This window comes from Morone saxatilis, unplaced genomic scaffold (genome assembly GCF_004916995.1).
Source record: "Morone saxatilis isolate NCDOM2014 unplaced genomic scaffold, NCSU_SB_2.0 Contig0, whole genome shotgun sequence".
Classification (NCBI taxonomy): Eukaryota; Metazoa; Chordata; class Actinopteri; family Moronidae; genus Morone; species Morone saxatilis.
The window spans coordinates 4,293,527-4,315,266 of record NW_023339650.1 but is presented as its reverse complement, the minus strand read 5'-3'; the positions used below and the strand labels follow the sequence as shown (position 1 = coordinate 4,315,266).

General features: G+C 44.7%; 1 protein-coding gene across 1 annotated transcript in view; it reads left to right on the top strand.

The window, feature by feature from the left end:
• The first annotated feature begins 1,754 nt into the window (after positions 1 to 1,754).
• nrp1a (neuropilin 1a) overlaps positions 1,755 to 21,740 on the top strand; it is a 61,275-nt gene continuing 41,289 nt past the window's right edge. Inside the window, exons 1-3 of the mRNA XM_035653750.1 lie at positions 1,755 to 2,473; positions 3,767 to 3,941; positions 20,701 to 20,882. Coding sequence (XP_035509643.1) covers positions 2,407 to 2,473; positions 3,767 to 3,941; positions 20,701 to 20,882 — 424 coding nt within the window. The 5' untranslated portion in view covers positions 1,755 to 2,406. The remainder of the gene's footprint in view (positions 2,474 to 3,766; positions 3,942 to 20,700; positions 20,883 to 21,740) is intronic.

Genomic DNA, 21,740 nt, shown 5'->3' with positions numbered 1-21,740 from the left:
GAGACGCCACTGGGTTGCTGCATTTTATGTCTAATGTGACTTTCTCATGCGTCCCCTGAAGGCTGGCACAAAGAGAGGCATCTGGGTGAAATCTGCATCTCCATTGCAGACCCCCCCCTCCCCCGCGCGCGCCGCACACACCGCACACACGCACGCACGCGGACAATCACGCACGCCCGCGTACTCATCCCTCGTAAAGGGGCGTGTGGGGCTGGCAGGGACTCAAACCCTCTGCATTCGCATCAGTGAAGGAGGCGAGAGTGGTGGCGCACGGAGAGACGGACGGGAGGAAAACTTCTATCAGATCAACAAGGACTTTCCTGTTTCTCTACATTATTCTGTCCACCCCTTTCACATTTTTGGGACTGTCTGTTTCCCACCCTCACACTCACCGGATTTCACTTGTAACAGACTGAATGAAAGGGAGCGAGACAAGGAGAGAGACCCGGGCGGATCAGCGGGGAGGAGACTAGTCTGTATGCGGAGAGGAGAGCGAGTCACCGGGCATCGGGCTGTGCGTCTTTGCGCTGTGGGGACCCGGGAGCGAACTGGACTGGGCTGTGTACTCAACCCGACGTAAAAAAAAAAAAGGGGGGGTGGAGGGGATACTTGACTTTGTTTTGTGAGGCCTGTGAGAAGATCAGCTGTTCATTTGAAGCAGAATCGAGGAAGCCTATCGAGCGTACTCCTCTGCTCCCACGCTGTTGGAAATTGGAGAGAGGAGGGCTGGATGCCTGTGGGGTTGCGAGTCTCAAAGACGCCAGGGAATGCAGCTTGCTTTTATTGTTTATTATGGTATAGAAGAGGGTGAAGAAATAAATAGCTGTATTAAAGTGCACCGAAACGATCCTTTCTTCTTTCTTTCATTTCACGTTTCCCTTTACATTTACACCATTTGGCTGACATGATTATTGTTTTATAATTCCTTATTTTTGGGTTTAATGTATACACGAAAGTGACAATGCATAATTAATCTACTACTTTTCCATACTTCATATATTGCCTTGCGCTTGGGCGTTTATGCAAGGATTACTGCTGACAGGACTGCAAGTGAATACCAAGCTGCTCCGTTCCTTTTTTGTACGGTGTGACCAGGTTAAGGGCAAGCCTTGGAGCAAAAATAAACGAACTCGAGGCCTACTATAGATCTTAGCCTTTAATTGATTTCCCCCTAAATTTTCAGAGAGGCGCTTTTAATGGTGTCACTGTTGTGGGCAGGCTTGAACAAACGGCGCATCCTGGATAGCTACTGGTGCATAAAATAAATCCCACATACAGACGAAGAAAAAACTCACTTCTATTATTTAGCTCCGCAAGAAGCCGGGCGCTATAATAAGCACTGCAGCACAGATATGCTTCCATTTGAGCTGGCGATCAAGTGTTTTGTGGGGAACGGATGAATGCAAAATTTGTGGGACTTACTGTCACATAAAATAATGCAAGTCCCAGATAGGACACATCCAGAGGAAATACTCCTACAGTAACCTATAATCCAGACTATACATGTAAAAATGAGTTGCATGTACGCATGTTTCCACCAATAATCATAATTGTGATATAATGTTTTTTAAATGTTCCTGGAGGGAGTCCTGTTGTGTTACTACATCTCCAATTAATAGTCTGGCTCCTTGTTGTAAGAGAAGAGAGAGCGAGTGAGTGAGGGAGGGAGGGAGGGACGGGAGGGAGGGGGAAGAGTTGAGTAAAAGGAGAGGGGAAGAGAGAGAGAGAGTCATGTCACTTAACGGACTGCTGGTGCTCTGTGACTCAGTGTGCAGCTCCGCTTACATATAAAGACACAGATCTTTTCCACACATAGGTTGGCTATTTGTAATCAAGCCAATCATCAACCTCTCCGAGTCCCCACTCTGAGCCTATAGAAGCAAAGTGGTCGCAATTTGGGGAAGGGGTGTAGCCGTGCCTTTATATTCCTGTTTGTAGCAGCAGCAGCAGCGTTCAGACACATTGGGAAATGTCTAAAGCGCACGGCCGCAGCGCGCGTTCCTAACCTGCTCACCACATCTCCGTGTATCTCTTCTCACCCCACAGCCGAGGATTACCCGCTGCCTTATCGTTTGACGGAGTAAGAACGCAGAAAGGAGTGGGTCAGTTCTTCGTGTACATCTTGCGCTTTGGCTTCTTTGGAGAGGATATGGAACGGTCGGCACTGGAGAGAGGAGCGCAGCCGGCACAGGCGAGAGGAAACAGGAGCTGAATGACAGGATGCCAGCGACCTGAGCCCGCTCTCAGATCAGTTCCAACTGCGCTAAAAGAGACACTTTTGTTTTATTTCTCGAGTTAATAGGAGGAGAGAAGAATATCTGCCTAAAAAAAATCTGCTGGAGGAGTTTAATTTCGGAGTCTTCTTTTTTGTATGCGTAATTTTATTTTTGTGGAGAGAAAACAAGGATGCATTGTGGATTAGTCTTTATCCTGTTCATGGGAATCCTTTTGGTGGTCAAGGCTTTCAAAAACGGTAAGCGTGACATCTGATATCTGTATAAATAAAGCTTTTATGTACTCTGCAGAGCTACTAATCCCAATATTTTTTTTAAAGATTAGCCCGGTCTGATCTCCGCTGATCTTTTGGCAAACTCGCAAGGCTCTCACCTGCCCATTGTGCCAACACCTCAGAAAATCCCTCACATTTCTACAGAGACTCAGATATTATTGCTCAATAGTGACTTTATAGAGATGATCCTAGCCCTTCTTTAATAATTTTTTCCTTTAATTTATATATTTTATTCATGATATTCCTGTTATTCCTGTATTTAGACTGTATGATAATGAGTAGTTTTTTTGTTTCTTTTTCTTAAGGCATTTTTATTCTATAATTATTCTTATCATATGATTTAAATATTATATTTAGTATTTATTTATAATAAGCTCTTTTTTAGAACACTTTATCGAGTGATTTTAATCAGTTTAGAAAATGTGAGCTGTGATAAAGTTCAGAAAGTCAGCCTAAAGTTCCCCATGTTTTTCCAGCGTCAGTTTTGTTTCTACTTTGCGCTTTTATTCTTCACTCGCTTCTTAACAATTTTAATCGTTTTTTTCACGAGGTTTATGTAAAGTTTAGAGCAGCAGCCGGTGAAAGCATTTGTAGTAAAAAAGGATGAATAAAAGCGCAAATGTAGATAAATGTGAGTCGCAGCGGCGGGCCTCTGAGAAACAAAGGGTTATTTCTTCTAATAAAGAAACTCACAGTGTATAAGGAACAGGTTGTAGATCCCTATGCATTTTGGTTCCAGCGAAACAAAACTTCTTCGGAAAGTTCTCCATTCGGACTTTTGATCTGGATCACTTATACCCAAACTGGCCTCAGATCTGCTGCTTCTCTTCTTTTTTTTAATAAGGAACTATTCCGTCACCTCAGTGTGACTTAAGATCCCTCCATTGTGCCACAGCATCGAATTAAATATCATAAGAGCTCCACATAAACTATTTTCTTAGAATATTAATTATTAATAATAATAATAATAATAACAGTAGAGCCAGTAAAGCCAGTAACACTGATACTTAGATCCAATTAAACTTGAATTAATTAAAGCTAGATCTCACCTCATCATAGGAGCTGCATAAAATGTGAGTTTGTATTATAATGGTGTTACACTGTCCTGTAAGCCAGTCTAACAAGAGGAAGGTGTAGTCCAGCTATTGTGTCTCTGGAAGCTGCTGTGGATGGGAACACCAGCTAGATGTCCGAAGTGTGAAACACGAGTTTCTTTTGTTTCCAGCCGTAAACAACTCTTTCCGCTCCCCTCTGCAGATAAATGTGGAGGCAACATCAGAATCTCAACCGCCAACTACCTCACCTCGCCCGGATACCCCATGTCTTACCCCCCTTCTCAGAGATGCGTGTGGGTGATATCTGCGCCCGGTCCTCACCAGCGGATCCTCATCAACTTCAACCCGCACTTCGATCTGGAAGACCGGGAGTGCAAGTGAGTGTTCCGCGAGTCAGCGAGCCTGTCTATGACAAACAGATGTGCCTTTGGTCCCCAAAAAACCCATCTCATCAATCTGAGTTTGTCCCTGGGGCCACAGTCTGGTCTGCACTTAGTCGGGGTAGAGGGAATACACTATGGAAATAATCTGTATGCTTTTATGCTGTAAGAATGGGTGAATGAACAGTGGAATTAAACAGTGTGTAAAGCCTGCAAAGACATTTGGCCCCCAGACCTCCCTTTGGTTACCACTCCGCTATAAGAGGCTGCATATTCACATAAACACACACACACACACACACACACACACACCTATAGATTTATGTTTATTCATATTTGATAGCATGTATACGTGTGTGTTCCTGTGAGTGTAATAGCGCTGGTGTGTGTATGTGTGACACTCATTCCCCCCTTTTCCCTCATGCATATTGCACATGAAACTGCGCCATCTAGTGTCCGCAGGCCCGCTGAGACCGTGTCGATACAAATCCAGCTCTGGCACTAGGGCGGCAGGAATGTCTCACCCCTGCCATTTGGTTTTGGAATGTCCTCCTCTCGTCCTTGCGGAGTGAAGTCACCGGGGTGTAATATTGATTTGAGTTGCTGCACTTTTGCAGACGGCATTGAGGTTGATGGGTCCAAAACCTCACCAGAGGCCATTAACTGTGGTTACTTTATACACTGCAAGAGAAAAATGTCCATCTTAATAAGCCATTTACTTTCATATTTCCTCTCAAAATCCCATTACTCTTCAAACAAGTGAGAAATTCCAAGAACGTGTTGCATAAAAAAAACAAGTCTCAGCTTATTTTAATTAGGCATTCACTCAGTTGATGTCACAGTTGGAAAAGAGTGAAATTGTCTGACTCATCTGTTTTTGTTTCACTTGCTTCTCTAGGTGAAATTATCCTTTTAAGGCGAATCTCTCAGTGACAGTTAGTTACTGATCCTTATTTGACTTGTAAGCCGCGAGCTGTCACATCCAACAAAAGGCTAAGCGGCTAACCTGTTGTCTGATAGATGGTTTAAGCCGATGAAACCAGAGACAGACAGTAATGTGATGAGCCCGTGTCAGTGTGGGTGCCCTGAGGTGAGCCTTGCCTGGGCAGACTGCCTCACTGTGATTGCCTGCCTGTGTGTGTGATTGTGTGTGGTTTTTGTGCGTGTGTCCCCACTCTGTCTCAGCTGTTTGTTTACGCTGCAGGGCTCGGGAGAGAACAGGGCTTTGCTGGATACTGTTACTGTATCCCCGCTCCACCCGAAATCTGGACCCTATGCTTCTTTTGTGCTCCCTCAAAGCCTGCTGTATATGTTTGCAGGGGTTTGGTTTTTTAATCCCGGATTTCAATCCCACTTAACCTTTTTTTTTTTTTACTGCTGTCAGAGATTTATGGCAGGCTGAATGCTGCTGTCTTTTAAAGGCTTGATGCTGCTTGACACTTCTTTTGGGTCTGATTTCAGCACCAGAGGGACCATTAAACTGTCCAAGAGTCTCAGTTGAAAGAGAGAGAGAGAGAGAGAGAGGAAGGGACAGGAAGAGGGGGGTTAGCAGTAACAATGCTTGCGCTAATCAAATTAGTCAGGAATGAATTTCCTGTGTCTAAACACACGCAGTAAAAAGAATTCAGTTCCTGCAGGCTGAAGGAAGGCGTTTTCTTCCAGCTTGAAAAAAGGGCGGGCTTTGAGTTTAGCGATCCATCAATGTATCATTTGCAAATTAGCCCTGCTCTTTCATTTTAGCAGCCACCGAATTAGCAGATTGTGGATTGGCAGTTAATTGGCTGTTCGTAAATTTGTTAGCAGATGAAGTTTGTGTAGTGGATGTGTTTGCATCTGTGAGCGTCTCTCCCTCTCTCTCCTCCTGGCTGTTTTTTTTTTCTCCTTTCAGCATCTACCTTATTTGCTTTTTCATTACGCACACAGCCTGTGTAATACCAATAGTATGGTCAGGAGGTTGTAAACCGCGTGTCTAGAGGATAAGCTAAGAAATGACACCGGCAGACGGCTGTGAAACTTAAGTAAGTCTCCGATTCATGTGGGCCAGGCAGCGATTGAACCGGAAAGGGGTCGACCTGACCTACAGCTTTGCCCTATTTTTAACTTGGTATACCGTTTCATTTTTAATGTTTTTAATGGAGTGGTTGTCATGGGACTTTAGTTCCACTTCACAATTCATTCCCCCTTCTGTGGATTCCTTTTTCTTTTTTAATTTCAAATTATGGCACTGTGTGTAACATGAGGGTGGGTTATTGTGCTAATCGCTGACAAGGCATGTCATAGGTAACTTGATTATAGGGGAGGGGACAGTTACTTATGTATCTGTAGACAGTAGTTGGGTGTGATTTGTGTTGGACCCATCAGACTCTCTGTTGCAACTCTACTCACCAAATCAGTCCTTACATAATGGAAACTGATGAGAGCCAGAATGGCTTCCTTATCTGATGGACTGGCAGAGTGGGTGGAGGCGGAGGGGGTTGAGGGGGGCTACAATGCATGCTTCAGTGCACTGCCTTGCAATCTAATTAGTGGGTAAATGGAACACACATGCACCACATGTTCGCCAACATGGCTGTTATCAGCAAACTAAACAAGAAGCACTCAAAGTGGCGCTCGTAAAAAGAAAAACAGCCCTTACTTAGTTGGAGTCTGGCCGCGGTGGTGTTGTTGCACGTGTGCGCTACCCTTGACAGGTTTGTTTGGGGAAGTGCAGAGGCCTGTATCCTGAGAGCTGGAGGAGGAAAACACTTCATCACAGAGATAAGGAGACTAAGTGAGCCCTGCGATTGTGAATGCAGAACGTGTTTACCTTTCACGCACCGTTGTAGACTTTCACAGAGTGGAGTTTCAGGGGCCGCCCTCACCGCTCTTGCAGCTAATGAAGTTTGAGGCGAAGGCACAGCCCGCATCAAGGCAAATATTTGAAGTCAATTCAGCTCTGAAAATCAGTTGAATGAGCAAGCTAAGCTCAAGTGAAAAACTGAAGTAAATAGATATGCTTCTGCACCGCTCCCTCCCTGCCTATGCATTCTCTGTTTCTCTGCGATCTGATAAGGGCTGTCAGGCTTGTCTGAATGTGGCAGCTCTGCCTTCTGAAGGGAAAATGGAGGTTTCAGCGGATTTGAATCTAAACAAGTGACAGACAGGTTTCACGTAAAGGCAGATTGAAGGGCAATTTATTTAATTTGTAAGACATGATAGTTCAGATTTTTTGTTTAGAAAACTGATAAATTATCAACTGAACAAAACATGACATAGAGAATCTTTCATCCTGAGCTGGAGGCTGTTCTCTCCATCCCCTCCTCTCCTGCTGACTAGAAGAGGAGAACCAACTTTCTATAGATATGATGTATTCCTGACAACATTATGAATCATTGATGGCATCGGATTTGCTGACCCGACTAAAAAACTGTTAGTTCTTCAGCACACTGAAATCCCTTGCAGTCAGTCAGCCAGTCAGTCAAGGCTGCACTGTTTGTTTTGGAGGAGCAGGACAGTGGGGTTAAAAACAGAGGGAGAAATAGACTGTCTCCTCAACCCTCCCTCATTTCTTTGCTTTTCTCTCTGTCTGGATGGTATTTTTCTGGACCCCACAGAAATTCCAGTGTGACAGCTTGTGCAGTATATGGTGGGAGGGTTCAGATTAGATGTATGGCAGTATGGCACTAGGCAGCGGAGATATTTGAGGAATGCCTTCTCAAGCAGCCCTTTGTGGGGGAGATCGAGGGGAAAGTCGGCAAAAGCCTCCCGCCTCGCCACGCTTCAAAAGTCTGCAAGAGCCCCCCTGCCTTCAGGTGCCTGTAACTCAAAGCTTGGAAAAGCACTCTTTTCCTCTTTTTAATTGTAGTCCTCTACTTTCTCTGTCCCTCTGCGCCTTCCACTCCGATCTCCCACTGAGCTGCCCCTGTGGAGCTGCTTGGCCTGCTGGGAAGGCAAACATTCTCTGCTGTGTACCCCCTACAATAGACATCCTGCCCCTCCTGGCATTCCTGGCCAGGCCTGGACTCCAGAGATGACTAACAGGAGCTTGGGAAGGGGGAGCAGGGTATTATACCCTACCCTGGATCTATAGTTGGCTTCCTCTTTGTCATGTGTAATCCCACTAACTTCACTCATATGTTCATAGTGCCCAACAAAGAGCGCCACCTGTTTCTAGGAAGTGAGGAAGTGGAGGACAGAAGGGGCTTTAGGGAAAAGATCCATACTTGGCCACTTTCCCTAATTCCTCTGTTACCCTTCCACCTGAATAGCATGCAGCAGCTTCACGATAAAGAGCAGTAGAGCTTCACAGCTGGGGAGTGAGGAGCAATAACTCCTTACTTGCTCTGAAAACAGTTCGTTCTCCCCCCAACTCTCCACTCTCACGCTCGTCTGCAAGGCAACCATGGGCAAATAAGGAGAAGTGGGCTGTGTGACGGTTTATCAGCCGTTGTCATGGAGGAAAATAAATAAGGCTGCAGCGCAACAGGAACCTTTTCTTAACTGGCCTGTGGCGGTGGAGGCTTTTAAAGAAGGGAAGTGCTGTGACCTCCGGGGCTGAGGGGACGGGGTTTTGGAGTGACAAGGATTGTTGGAGATACTTATGGCCTGTTAGCGGACATTTATTTCTGCTGTCTATGTGGGCTTCTTTTCAAAGTGCATGTCAGAGAAGCATCTGCACGAGTGGAGTTCAAAGCGGCGCTGCAAAATAGGCACAGAAAAATAAAGAGTGCGTAGGGCGACGCCGCTTCTTTTAACTACCAGGTTTGACAAAAGCAGCTGAAATTATGCACCTGGTATTTTCCACAGCAATAGACTCCCACAGTTCATAACAATGGAAATCAAATTACACCTAAAATTACATTGAAACAGTGTACCTTGAAATACTAGCTTGTCAGCAGCATATCAAAGAGCAATCTACTTTGAATATGTCTTGTTTGCTCTTCACAGCAATTATACCAAACCTTATTTTGTCAGCATGGTAAAACTTCCAGTGACAAGCACTCTGCATCTTAAATTTCTATTTACAATACACCATCCTATTTGATACCTGCAAAACGTAACCGTTAATGAGGCAGGTGAGCCATTCAAAGCAAAAAGAAAGCCGCAGATAATGATAAATGTTAGTGTTCACCTTGTTAATTAACCAGAGGGCAGAAAAGACAGCAGAGCAGACAGAGATGTTGCATCACAAAGCCGTTGACCTTCATTCTCATTACTCTCGAGCCTCTTCTTCATCTCTTTTAAGTATAAAGGGTTACTCCCTGGCTAATGAGCAGGATTAAAGTAGGTCTGTGCACATGCGTGCTTGCATGCAAGCTACGATGCTAAATGATGATAGTGTGTGTGAATAGTGTAGATGTTGTGTAGATATAGTGTGTGTGAGTGACCACGGGGTTGAGGGTCTTTTTTTTCATCCACCGGTGAAGTGTTTCACCTTGGCCGAGCCTTGGAAGGGCAGCCTGATTGAAAAGCTTTCTGGCCGTGGCATCTGCCATCCTCCCCGCTGCTCTGTCACCACTTTGATTCATGCACAACCTGACCACAACCGGGAGGCGAGCCACTCTACCTCACAGTAGGAGGGAGGTCCACTTCGCAGCGGAGGAGTAGGAAAAGGAGGAACGAGGGAGGGAGAGGAAGAGAGAAAGACGAGACAAGGCCCGTGCTCATAAATAACCCGCTGGATTTTAAAGCCTCGGTCACATATCTGTGGCAGCACAAAAGCATCACACAGTCTCACGTGTCTGCCTGTTTTGTTTTTCATCTCGATGTGGGAGTTAGCGACTCGTGTTTGCCAGATATTGAGTGTCACTAAGCTGTTTCTGGCACACGGCTGGTGAATTCATTTTTTTTTTCCTGCTTCTTCTTTTCTTTCCAGCCCCAAACCAATACAAGCTTCCCTATATGGAAGTTTCTTGTGGAATGGAGACGCGGCCCACACAGCTTAGAGATGTCAGTCGTGTGCTCTTTTACTTTTTATCCGAAGCAGATTGCTAGGAAAGGAGCCGTATGGAGAGACTCATGATTAGAGGACAACATTTGGTAATCTCAGCTCTCTATCTGGACACACATCTATTGACTGTAAGAAAATTCATACTCATTTTCCTTCCAGCGCCGATGAAAAAGCATTAAACACTGAGGCTATGATTCAATTATGCGTTTCTGTTTCCAAAGGACAGTTGGCAATAAGTACCATCTCCCCCTCTCTGCCTCATATAATATAATTAGCAACAGGTTTTCGTCTCTCGTCTTTTTTTCTTTCCATCAAATGCTGATTTCTCAGTTTATGAGGCTGTATGGAAAACAACAAGAAGTGATAGGGAGGGTGAATGAATGAGGAATAATTTGAGTTCATGATACGTGGGTGGCAGAGCAGTAGTCAGGGGTGGATTACTGGAAACACTACCTCCCAATGTCTTACTTATCCACCCGTCCCAGAGGAGAAAGGAAAGAGAAGAGGCTGTTTAGTTGAATTGATGAGGGAGTTCTGGACACTTTAATACAGCGTGTCCAGGCTTGTCAGACATGTTTCGTTCAGTGGTCCAACCTTGAATGGGGCTCATGATTTTGATTGATGTGGCCGTGGTGCTATTTGTTGCCCTAACGCCCCAGTGCTTACAGATCCTCAAGGGGTGGCAGGTGGGAGGGGGGGCTCAGCAACCACAGGGTTCTTTATGCAAACAATCAAACAAGTCCCCAGAGGGGCTGTGGGTGAAGCAAAGTTTGTTTGCAGTGGGTAAGAGGGTAGGTAGGTAGGAAGTAAACCAAGGACCCTCTTGTCTGAGTCCCAGATCCCCGGGGTCATTTTCGGTCACTGTATTCGCGCACAGCGGGCTGTCGGCTCGCTGGTGTTTCTCCACCACTCAACTCGGCGTGATTCGGCCGGGGCAGCAAGCAGACAGTGATTGATGGGGCGGAACCCCACTGCTCTCTGATTGAGTTAGAGCCACTCACAATCCCTCGCTTTGTTTGCTCTTTGCTTGATCTCTTCTCACTAAATTGGCAACATTAGTTGTGGTCTTTCTTTTTCATTGCAGCAACCACTGCAATTTTTTTCTCACGGCTTTTTTTCTTTTGTTCGATGGCAGTAATTGTACAAAAGGACTGTAAATTCAGCCTCACAGCAACCTTTTGTGGCATTATCACAGTAGGGTACTGCTAAAAGTGTTATAAGTAGCCTTACCTCTGGCGCCTGTCCAGGCTTTCCAGGATGACCCCTACTTACACAGGGATAAGTGACATGAAGGCCCCTCTCTCCCATGCATACTTACACAATCTCCCAGAGGATTTTACTGTAAAGTAGAGGGAAATGAAATAACTGGACAGACAGCCTCCAAGTTGGCAGGAAAGTTTGACTCTAGGGCCAGTAAAAAGAAGGAAGAGTCACCTTGCCCTCCGAATACTGGCAAGGGCTGGCTGGCCATCAGCACTTAGATCGGCCCTGTAATGCCAAGCATTCAGCCTCTCTGCCCAGCACCACGGAAGAGATGCACCGCTTGGCATGTGGCCCTCACAGCACGGCCTATTTGGCTTTCAGAGTGCTGCATCATTGGAAAATCTGAGTTCTTTGCACACAGTGAGAACAATGCAGCCATCGGAATGAAATGAAGGATGTGGGTTTAAACGTTAGATATTGCGTCCAAGGGCTACACCACGTTCAAAGGAAATCTGGCAACAACTGGCCATGCTTGCAAATATGTGCCTATTGTAAAAGCTTTGCCCTTATTTATTTTGATCACCATCCCATTTCCTCTTCCTGTTAAGAACCAGAAGTAGGTTGTCTTGTCTCAAGGTTACTGTGTGGTTTAAGGTCAGGTGTGGTTGCTGCTGGCTGTTTGTGTGTATTGTATGCACTCGAGGGGACAATCCCAGTCCTCTACAATGCTCTCTTAGGGCTTGTTCTCCGTCTTCCCTGCCCCCAGCCAAGTGGCTTCATGTCCAGCCAGATGACCGGGTCATGGAGCATCCAGCCCAGACTGCTCTCTGACCCCCCCAACCCTTCAGCCGCCTCCACAGACTGCAGGAGGGACAGAGAAAAGAAAGAGGAGGGAGAATGCTAGGGGGGACGGATGGGGCATTTAATTGAATAATTCCCAGTGCAGTTATTACCACCATTGCCCTCGAGCTTCCTAACCAATGCGGAGCCACGCATGTAAAAGAACCTTATAGAGACAGAGCATGCTTCACAGCACTGAACCTTTTGCTAGATGCATGTTGGCACCTGTTTGCCAACTACCTTTATCATCTATTTGCAGTAGTTCTTTCTCTTTTTTCTGTTCCTGCACTCCCCCGATCAACCACTCCACTTACATGCCTTCACACCCCTTCTCTATCTACCTCACCAGTCTGTTTCCTTTTAAACCACCAACACCATCATTCCGCCGCACCACACTCTTTCTCTCTTCCTGCCCATTGTGGATATGAAAGTTTTGAACAGCACCCAAAAGCTTTACCTCTGGTTGACCTCAGCCTCAACTCCCCTCCTCCCTTCCCTTCCTCCCCCGCTCTCCTCCTCCGCTCCTCTTACCTTCTGTGAATGCGGCATGCTCCTCGCGCACTCAGCTCATTACCCGGCGGGGAGCCCTGCTTGCTTCTCACAGCGTCAGAAACAGATAGATGATTGCCTTTGTATATGTCGCTCAATTTCAAGGAGTGCATATTGTTGCTGTTTTCTGTCATGAGCCCATGAAATGTGAAGTCATGCAGCGTTCACTTGGCTAATTTTAGTTCCATGTAAAGTTCAGTAGGTCACTAACTCAAGGTTGTTGACAATTACCTCTGTGTTTCCTTGTGTTTCTTCTTGTCACATGATTCCAGCAGGCCGGATCCCAGTCATGTACGTACATCCTACACATGTGCTCATGAACAGGATATCCAGTAATAGTCTGTCCCCTAACAAGCACCCCCTTTTTGTGACATACTCAAAATAAATGGGATACTGTTCTTGTACCCTCGGTAGTGTCGTAATCCTGTTTTTTTCTGAAAGTTAACTCTCTCTGGAGTTTACAATCAAATAGTCACAATAGGCCTAAGCTGAGGCTTATGGGTCTTTGAGTCTTCATTATATAGTAAGTCGAGATGAAGCAGCCCTGACACTGTAGGTGCCCTAGAGGCGGGGTGAGTAGGTGACAAGAGCATGGCAGGGACAGTGCGTTTAAAAAAGACAGTATATGTGTTAGGCCCTGCTGTGCTACATCGCCACCTTTCTCCCAGTGCCCTGTTATTTTTACCCTTGACTTCTCATTGTTGTAACGACGGCATATCATCTGAGCCGTGCCACAGACCCCTGTGGAGGACTCTCTCTTCGCTCACCTCTGCCTGCCCCTCTCTTCTGTGTAATCAGAGATCCTCTCAAATGTCAAGGTGGGACAAATGGGAGCCATTCCCTCCTGTAATGGCCCCAGAAATGGGCTGGAGTGCTTCTCTTTCCCTCCCTCTCTTACTCTCTGCCCTCTTTGAGAAAACACACAGGCCTTTTCATCCTTTCTATCTTATTGGCTTGCTTTCTTTCCTTGTATTTTTCAGACTTTTCCATCAATTTCCTGCTTTTCTTTTTTGAGCCTTTGTAAGTTGTATCACAGAGTTTCTGGCTCTGCTGTGATAACATGTTAAACCTTTTCATGATAGGAGGTGTAAGTGACATATTAAACAATAGCGCCAAGTCAAAATCACTATATCATAACGCCATTACTACACTCTGGCTTTACTTTCTATGAAGTGTTTCTTAGAAATCTACCCAAAGGGTTGGTTGCTTCATTTGCAAAGCATACATTCCTGTGTGAATATTCATATCTGCACACTAAGGCGCATATAGAGTGCTGCTGTATTCTAAGCTATTTCATTTCCGAAGCTCACTTAGGAGGGAAAAAGTGCTAAATGTGAATTTCCATTTTGCCATGGGCAGTTTTCTAATTAATTGTACTTACTCATTCTCACTGTGTTCATGATGACAGCATGTGCGGTAGAAACAAAAATGTGGCTAGATGGATATTTTCAGCTCACAACTGCAGCTATTATGTACAGCTTTCATATAATATTGAACTTCATCAGTAATGCGCTGCAGATTGATGGATTTTCACTGACTAAAAGCGCCCTCACGTCATTATTATTATTATTATTAAAATGGTAGCTTGTTTCGTACTACATTGATAGATGCTGCATTGACACACTTTGCATGTTAATACATGCTGAGGACTCATGATTTTCCACTTTTATTTATATATTAAATATATATATATATATTAAATAAATAGAATATTTTTAAATGGAACTTTTTACAAACAAGCATTTACTATTTGATAAGAATATTCAATAATGCGTAAATGTAAGTGAAAATCAGATTTTCAGTGCAACCACCTTTTATTGTTTTGTTATTTGTTAACCTGAGGTATAATCAGCAGCTCATTTTTTATTTTGCTTTCTATTAGCAGAAGCATTTCTGAGCTCAGCAAGAAGGCTGCCTTTACTGTAAAACATTATCCTCTTAAAGCAGGAATCACAATTTGGATGCATTAGCATTAAATATTAAGTTTTAAACCAATCAGCCCCTTTAAGAAATATATTGTATTTTGATAGACCTTTGATTCTTTTATCTTCAAATCAGCTGTGGCCACTTAAGATTATGACTGAGTAGTAGGGTGCAAGTCTTTTGTTTAAACTGACCTATATTCACATTTCTATAATCACGTTATTTTGACCTATTTGTCATGCTTCCATTAATAAGGGAAAAAATGTGAGCATAACAGGATGACTGAAAATAATGCACAGCCCTGCTTCAGCCCTTTAGGCATGTCACAATCACCCATGGGAATAGAAGGCAAGTCAGCTGAACATATTTCAGCATCACCAGAGTTCAAAGTGCATTTGGCCTTGCATGTGAGGTGAGCATAGGGGATTTAGACGGCCTGCCAACAGTGGGAGCTTTTGTGGTCAGTTTTATTTTCCCCTCCTAGTTTGTGGCCCACCCCTCCACCTCCCCGTCTAGGTCACTGTAGTGTGAGCCTGCTCTGTGCTGTGCAGAAAGAACCCCCCCCCCCCTTGGGGCAGAACTCTCCCTCCGTCAGTCTGTGCTCATATTTCTGAATAAAGGATTATTGTGCATGTTGCAAAGGGAAGGGGATGCAATAATTGAGTCTAAATAGCCAAATTCATTAATTTGATTGTTGGCGACAGCAGATTTCTCGACAGTGTAATTAGGAAAGCTAATGGATGGAGGCACGCTAAATCCATCAATGCTAATGATAATTGCTGTTCAGGAAAATGAATATGCTTTACAAACATGTGGCCAAGGCCGCCACAAAACCAGAAACAGCCAGGTTGCCTAAAAATATGACAGAGCTGAGTCTAACCGTGTGCGGGTAACACCCAAAGAGGCCAGTTGGATGGGTGCAGCTGAGCCATCTGGGCGGGGAAAATCCATCTTTTCATTCGTCTTTTTTATATCTTCCATTCATCCATGTGGCAGCATGGTGGTGAGCAAAGCAATCATGCCCTTCTCCCCTCGCCGTTAAAGAACCACTTCTGAACCCATCAGCTCTGATTGGTTGGTGGTTTATCCCGCTGGGTGGGTTGCCGCGTTCTGAGGCCTTCAACTCCTGCAATAATTTTCTGCAGATTCAGAAGTGGAGACACATCAGTGGGGAAGATGATAGTTAAAAAAAATCCCCAGATTTTTACAAGCTCCATGGTCAAGTTTCTGTTTTAACGATGAGATCTTGACCTTCAATGAAAATCTTAATGTTAAAAGGTCAATTATGGTTAATGTTTTCAGCTGAGAACATTAAGACGTAGACCCGTTTTTTTTGTACTTCCTTGTCTGTCCAGGCAAACTGATGTGGGGGTCATTACAGCCGGACTGGGCCCAAGGAACGAGGGAACCTGTTATTCTAGTGCGGGTTAATGAATGTCACATGCACGAGGGAGGCTGTATGGGAGGGAAAGTGGAGAAAGAGAGACCATTTTATTTTAGCAAGGTATGTCCCCTCCAGGTTCGGAAAAAGTAAGTCGGAGATCAGCCTGTCTTGCGGCCCCTTGTACAAACGTTAATGATGTTTTTCTGGAGCCCCAAGTGACAGTTTGTTAGCCGGGACTTGTTAACATGCGAAGTCTGCGGGCCGGAATTTTCTGACAGCTGACAACAAAGTCCTTTTTCCTGCTAAGTCCCCTGGGCCTCACAGAGCTGTCCCAAGTCCGTTGTTTAGGCTTTTCCACTTGTGTTACCCAGAGATGTTTTGACATGTTATAGGTGACATGTTTTCGTGCGATAGCAAGTTACTGTGTGACAGCCGCAGAAAGAGAAATGCCACAGAAAAGCACCGGGCATTTGTTCCATACACAGCTAAAGCAAAGGCAGTAATAGCAAAGAAAGAGCTCTTGTTCTGGGGGTTTCCACCACATGCTTGAGCTTATAAATGGTCTGATTAAGAAATCTAACCAATTGTATGAGGCTTACACAGTCTGTCATAGCGTTATTCTATTGCCTCAGATTGTATTGCTTTTGTAGAACCATATCAAGCGGACATTTATAGCGGGAGGACAGATTATTTCCATGGGAAAGCTTTAGGCAATATAACTGTTATATTGTTAGGCCGGTGGTTTGTCGCCTTCTCTTTGGCTTTGCAAGGAGGGCTAATGTTCTTGTTTGACACTAGCGGATTGCTTTCTCTCTGTGCCTGAAGAAAGAAGGCAGGCTAATACATTTGAGTCGGTGAAGCGAAGGTCGTTGAGAATTACATTCACCCCCCCTCGCCTGCCTACCCCTCTCTTTTTTCCCTTTAATTTCCCCACTGGATTGGCAAACCGTTTTCACTATTAGCACTGTGGTAGGCAGCTCACTGTGTGTGTGTAAATGTCTGTGTCTGTGTGTGTTGTGGTGTGCTGGCAGGCCCACCCAGACCCAAAACAGACTAGACAGATAAATAGGTGCATGGCTCAACTGGATTGTATTGTCATGAGGAATAAGAAGAACAACAGCAGCAGTGATACAACATAAAGAATCACAGCACAGGCCCTTGAGGAGCGGAATCTAGGTTTAACTTGGCAGGTCAGGAGGACGTAGATGAGAGGCAAACCCCCAAAACTTTGGGAACATCCAGGGATTAAAACTAGGTCATGTTCATGTTCTTCTTTTATGATCCAAGGTTGTTAACCGTCCCCTGTCTTCCCTAAGGACCCTCGAAGCAAGCCCCCACAGGTGTTCAGACCAATTGATTAGAGCTACATTTAAAGCGGCAGGCGACAGGAGAGCCTTTCGGAGGCGTTAAACTGGCCCGCCAAGCGTTTTCCCATAATGTCTTCCAGATGATAAGGGCCTGGATGGATCTGTGTTAGCAGAGCGGAGCGTGTGGACCCACTGGCGCAGAACCGCTGGAGTTCTGGCTGACACACCAGTCATTTAGGCACAAATAGAGACATTTTCGAGGAGGAGGTCTTCCTTTCCTCGCACATATAGAGCACAGCGAGGACCCCCAGGGCGTATTCTCTCTTCCATCTGCATCCTCTCTCCCGCTGTGCTTACTTTACGAGGGCCATCCAAGCTGATGGTGTGTCGGGGTAAAAACGCAATAAACAGCTTTTCTGGTGTATGAGGAGTCGAAATAGAAAATGAAAATAAAAGCGAAAATAAGAGCTCTCCTCTTGTTTGGATGGTGAATGTGGAGTTTGTGGGGACAGGCAAAATGAAAACATTGGTTGTGCACGCATAAATATGTTCTATACTGCACACAATATGCATAATACTCTGCACATAGATCGTACACACAAACAACAAAACCACACACACACAAACACTTGCTCAGCCCCTTCAGCTGTACTGCAGCTTGCTCTTCTCTCCTTCATCTCGGTGATGCATCTCAGCATCAATTTTTTAGGCGTCTGGCAATGCTCAGCTTTTGGCAGTTAGATAGCTGCAGAGACAGAGGCTCTGAGGTGAATTATAAGTCTGCTGATAGAACAGAGCAGGAACACAGAAAGATTGATGTTCTCTGTTGTGAGCTGGGAACCAAAAGATGAAGAGGAGAGGAGAGAAGAGGAATCAGAAGAGGACAGAGCCTCTAAGCAGAGATATTGATTGCACAAACATTTGGGGAAGAAATCTTTTTGGAATATTCTTTCAATTTAGGTTGATGAATACTTCCCTACGGGCCAAAACACATGACTTAAACCAAAATGTTAACATCTGTTGAAATTAAGAAGATTCGTTTATCAGTGTATATGTCTACCTTTCAGTAAAAACAACATTGAGAAGACAATAACTTAATTTACTGCAAAAAAAAAAAAAAATGAGTTGTGTGGCTTTGGTTAGACTACATGCTTTCATCATAAATATTTTCTCTGGTGACTAAACTAGGCGATGACATCATTACAACAGGGAAAAACCCTGATGCCTGCTTCAGGGGAGCCCTTTAAACTGAATAATGAGTGCCATTTAGCCGCAAGGAGTGTGTGCGGGGTGGGGGGAACATTGTAAACACCATGTGAAACTAGTATTTTTTACTGGGCTGCAGCTGATAAAGTAGCTGAAACAAAGTGGTACTTGTGTAAGCTGAGCCCTGCTGTTGCCACAGCTGGTGGCCCAGTGAGGAGAGAAGAATAAGAAGACCTGGTCCGAAATCACAGTGCAGAGAAAATAAGGATTTAACCCAGCAAAGGAGAGGACCGGGCCACTAAAGAATTTCAAAACACATGAAGAACTCAAGTTGAGGGAACCAGATCTTTCCAGTCAGTTTCTAATGAGACTCTAATGCCTGTATGAGGTGGATCCTGAAAGAGGTTCCAAGAGCAGAGGGCTGCCTATCAGGGCCTATACTGGTTCGATAGACAGAAAACTGCTTTCTGTTCAAGTACCAAACCTTTAACCTGAGACACAAAAAATTTAAGAGGACAAGGAGGAGAAGAAGAGGAGATGCTTGATGCATGTTGACAGCTCCATATCACCTCAGATCACTCCATCCGAGCAGAAAGACAAGTGAATTCATCCATCCACCGCACCTCCTCAGGGGACCCAATTTTCGAAGGGGTGCCACTTCTGCCCAGCTCTACATTTAGTTACTCTCTGTCTTTCCCTCTCACTAGCTGACACCCACCACATGCTGTAATATTCTGCTTATGAAAACCCAGTAGACAGCCCTACCCGCCTCTCCCAACTCACCTCCGGTAACTCAATTTCTGCTCCACAAATATGTTCCTTTAAATTTGAGGCACCATTTCTGTAGAAAAAGGTGGCAAAGGGTGCGTGTGGATACAAGTCAGGCCCCACCTGAGGGATTTAGCCCACACCGAGCCATCATTCAAAGTGTAAATCGCCTTTTTGTGTGAAATCCTGCACATTAAGTGAATTCAGAATCGCTAAGGAGACGTGATGTTTTGACAGTAATTTGGGAATCAAGCAAAACTATGAAAATAGGCCCCTTTGCCCCGAAGGCACATATTTTCTGAGGAAGGGAAGGGAGGAGGAGGCAGAAAGAGCATGTGTGTGTGAAAGTGCCTGCACACCTGCTGCACATCATACTAACATACATCAGAATTCATTTCTGTATTTACCATGTGTGTGAATTGCATTTTTTTCATCTGGTCTCTGATGAAGACGGAGGACCTTCACAGCGGGTCATCGGGGTTTGAGAAGGAATATGTTCGCTAAGTGGCCCGCAGAGCTGAAAACTTGGCGGGAACAGGGCGTTACGGGCAATTAGGAACTGTGGAAACCTGAACCGAAATCTGCCGTTGGAGCAACGCTCGTCTCGTCACTCACAGTCAAAACACAGCACGGAAAAGTCATCTGAACCATCATACAAACACAGACACACACACACACACACAGGCACTGGAGTAAAAACCACTCCAGTTCATTTAATGTAAACCCTTAACAAGTGCCACACACACACACACACACACACTCACACAGATAACCAGAGGCTGTGTAGACCACCCGAGTTGGCCAGTCACTCTAATTTCTCCTCTACCAGCTTAAGTTTCGCATGCCAGATTCTGTGTGTGTGTAGGTGTGTGTGTGTGTGTGTGTGTGTTTGTGTGCGTGTGTGTGCATCATTGCTCCTGTTCCCAGACCTATTTCAAAGTTGTTTTCCTCTTCTGCCCCTAAACTCTGCGCCGACTCCATTAAGAGGCTGCTCCCTCCAATAGCCGTGGGTCTGAAATTCCATTTGAATGTGATGTTTGAGTGTGTGTTTAACAGCTTTAACACCTGCTCCTTCTATACACCAGATTAAGCCAAAGGCCAGGATATTAACACTTTCAATTCCCATTCTCTTTTTGCCAACAGGCACACACGACACACACACAAACAGTTGTCCCGGGGTTAACCAGGAGATAAACAACTGTTCAGATTAAGTTAAGTAGTCAAAGCAGTTACGTAAACCTGACCTCAGTGCTGCTGGGAGCACAAAACCTCTGCAGTGTGCTCTGAGTGTGTGTGTGTATGCGTGTGTGCCAGGCCGATATAATGAAAGCATAGCCTTCCCACCTGTTCTCTGAGTTTTAACCTGAGACCTCATTAGTACACAGTGTTTCATTTCCACTACATTACCTGCACAATATGCCGTGTTGCTCTGTGTTTATGTGGTCCTCTGAGTATGAATGTATGTGTGTTTATCTGTGTGTGTGTTCATACATGCACAACATGAGCGGAAACAGTAACAAATCCAATTTACCTCGACAGGAGCAGAGTAACTACAGAATTAAATGAAAACCAAGACTGCAGGAAAAAATAAAGTTTTCTAAAGCACAGTTTGACTGACACCACGTCTCTTTCGCCTGTCTTGTTCAGGTATGACTACGTGGAGGTGCGAGATGGCGTGGACGAGAGCGGACAGCTCGTGGGGAAGTACTGCGGGAAGATCGCTCCCTCTCCGGTCGTCTCGTCCGGAAACCAGCTATTCATCAAGTTTGTTTCTGACTATGAGACCCACGGAGCGGGTTTCTCCATCCGATATGAGATCTTTAAGACAGGTGGGTGGCCTATAACACAGCTGTAGCTTCACTTTCTCCCAATTACTTGAAATATTACCTGTCAAGTCACATATGATATTGAAAATATAAATGCACAACCACAGCTGTATTTCAGCTGGAGACATAATTGGTGGTCTTAAGGTATTGCTCGCGTTAATACTCTATCTCTCAGGTTTAGGTCCACATTTCTTATTAACCTGTTTGCTGCTAGTTTCAAATTGAAAGGGGTTAAGGATATTGAAAATAAAAGTGGCTGACAAACCTCACCACAAGGTCCTTTTAATAGCCGTTCTGGAGCTTTCTATCATATGACACGATCACCCTCAGCAGATGGAGTTTGCCATTTGTTTGTCATGGAATTGTAGCCGCTCTGAGAATTTAACTCCATGACAACAGGGCAAACTCTGGAGATCAAAAGCTCTGTGACAACTACTACACTGATCTTGAGGTGAGCTTCTATTCCACTACTGTTTTCATTTTAAGATCTTTCACTCCTCTTACCATTCCAGAAAATGAAAATGGCTGACCTGACGTCTTAAAGTAGCTGTTGGTTTAATGTTAGGAAAATAAAAACTATCATACATACACAGTACAATACGTACAATACTTTGAAAGCTGGAGAAATAATTCACATAATGGGGCGAAAAAGAGCTTCTCCGTCTAATTTCATGGTTTGTTTGTGATTTAGTCAAGGCACCAGAGCATCAAATTATGCAATCGCAATATGGCGAGCAATATGCTCCATTCAGAACCAATGAATCACAGTCCCATATGTTCCATAATTGTAGCAGTTTTTATCTGGTGTGAATGATTGTACAATAAGCAAGGTTATAATTTGCTAAGCATTGATTCACCAAA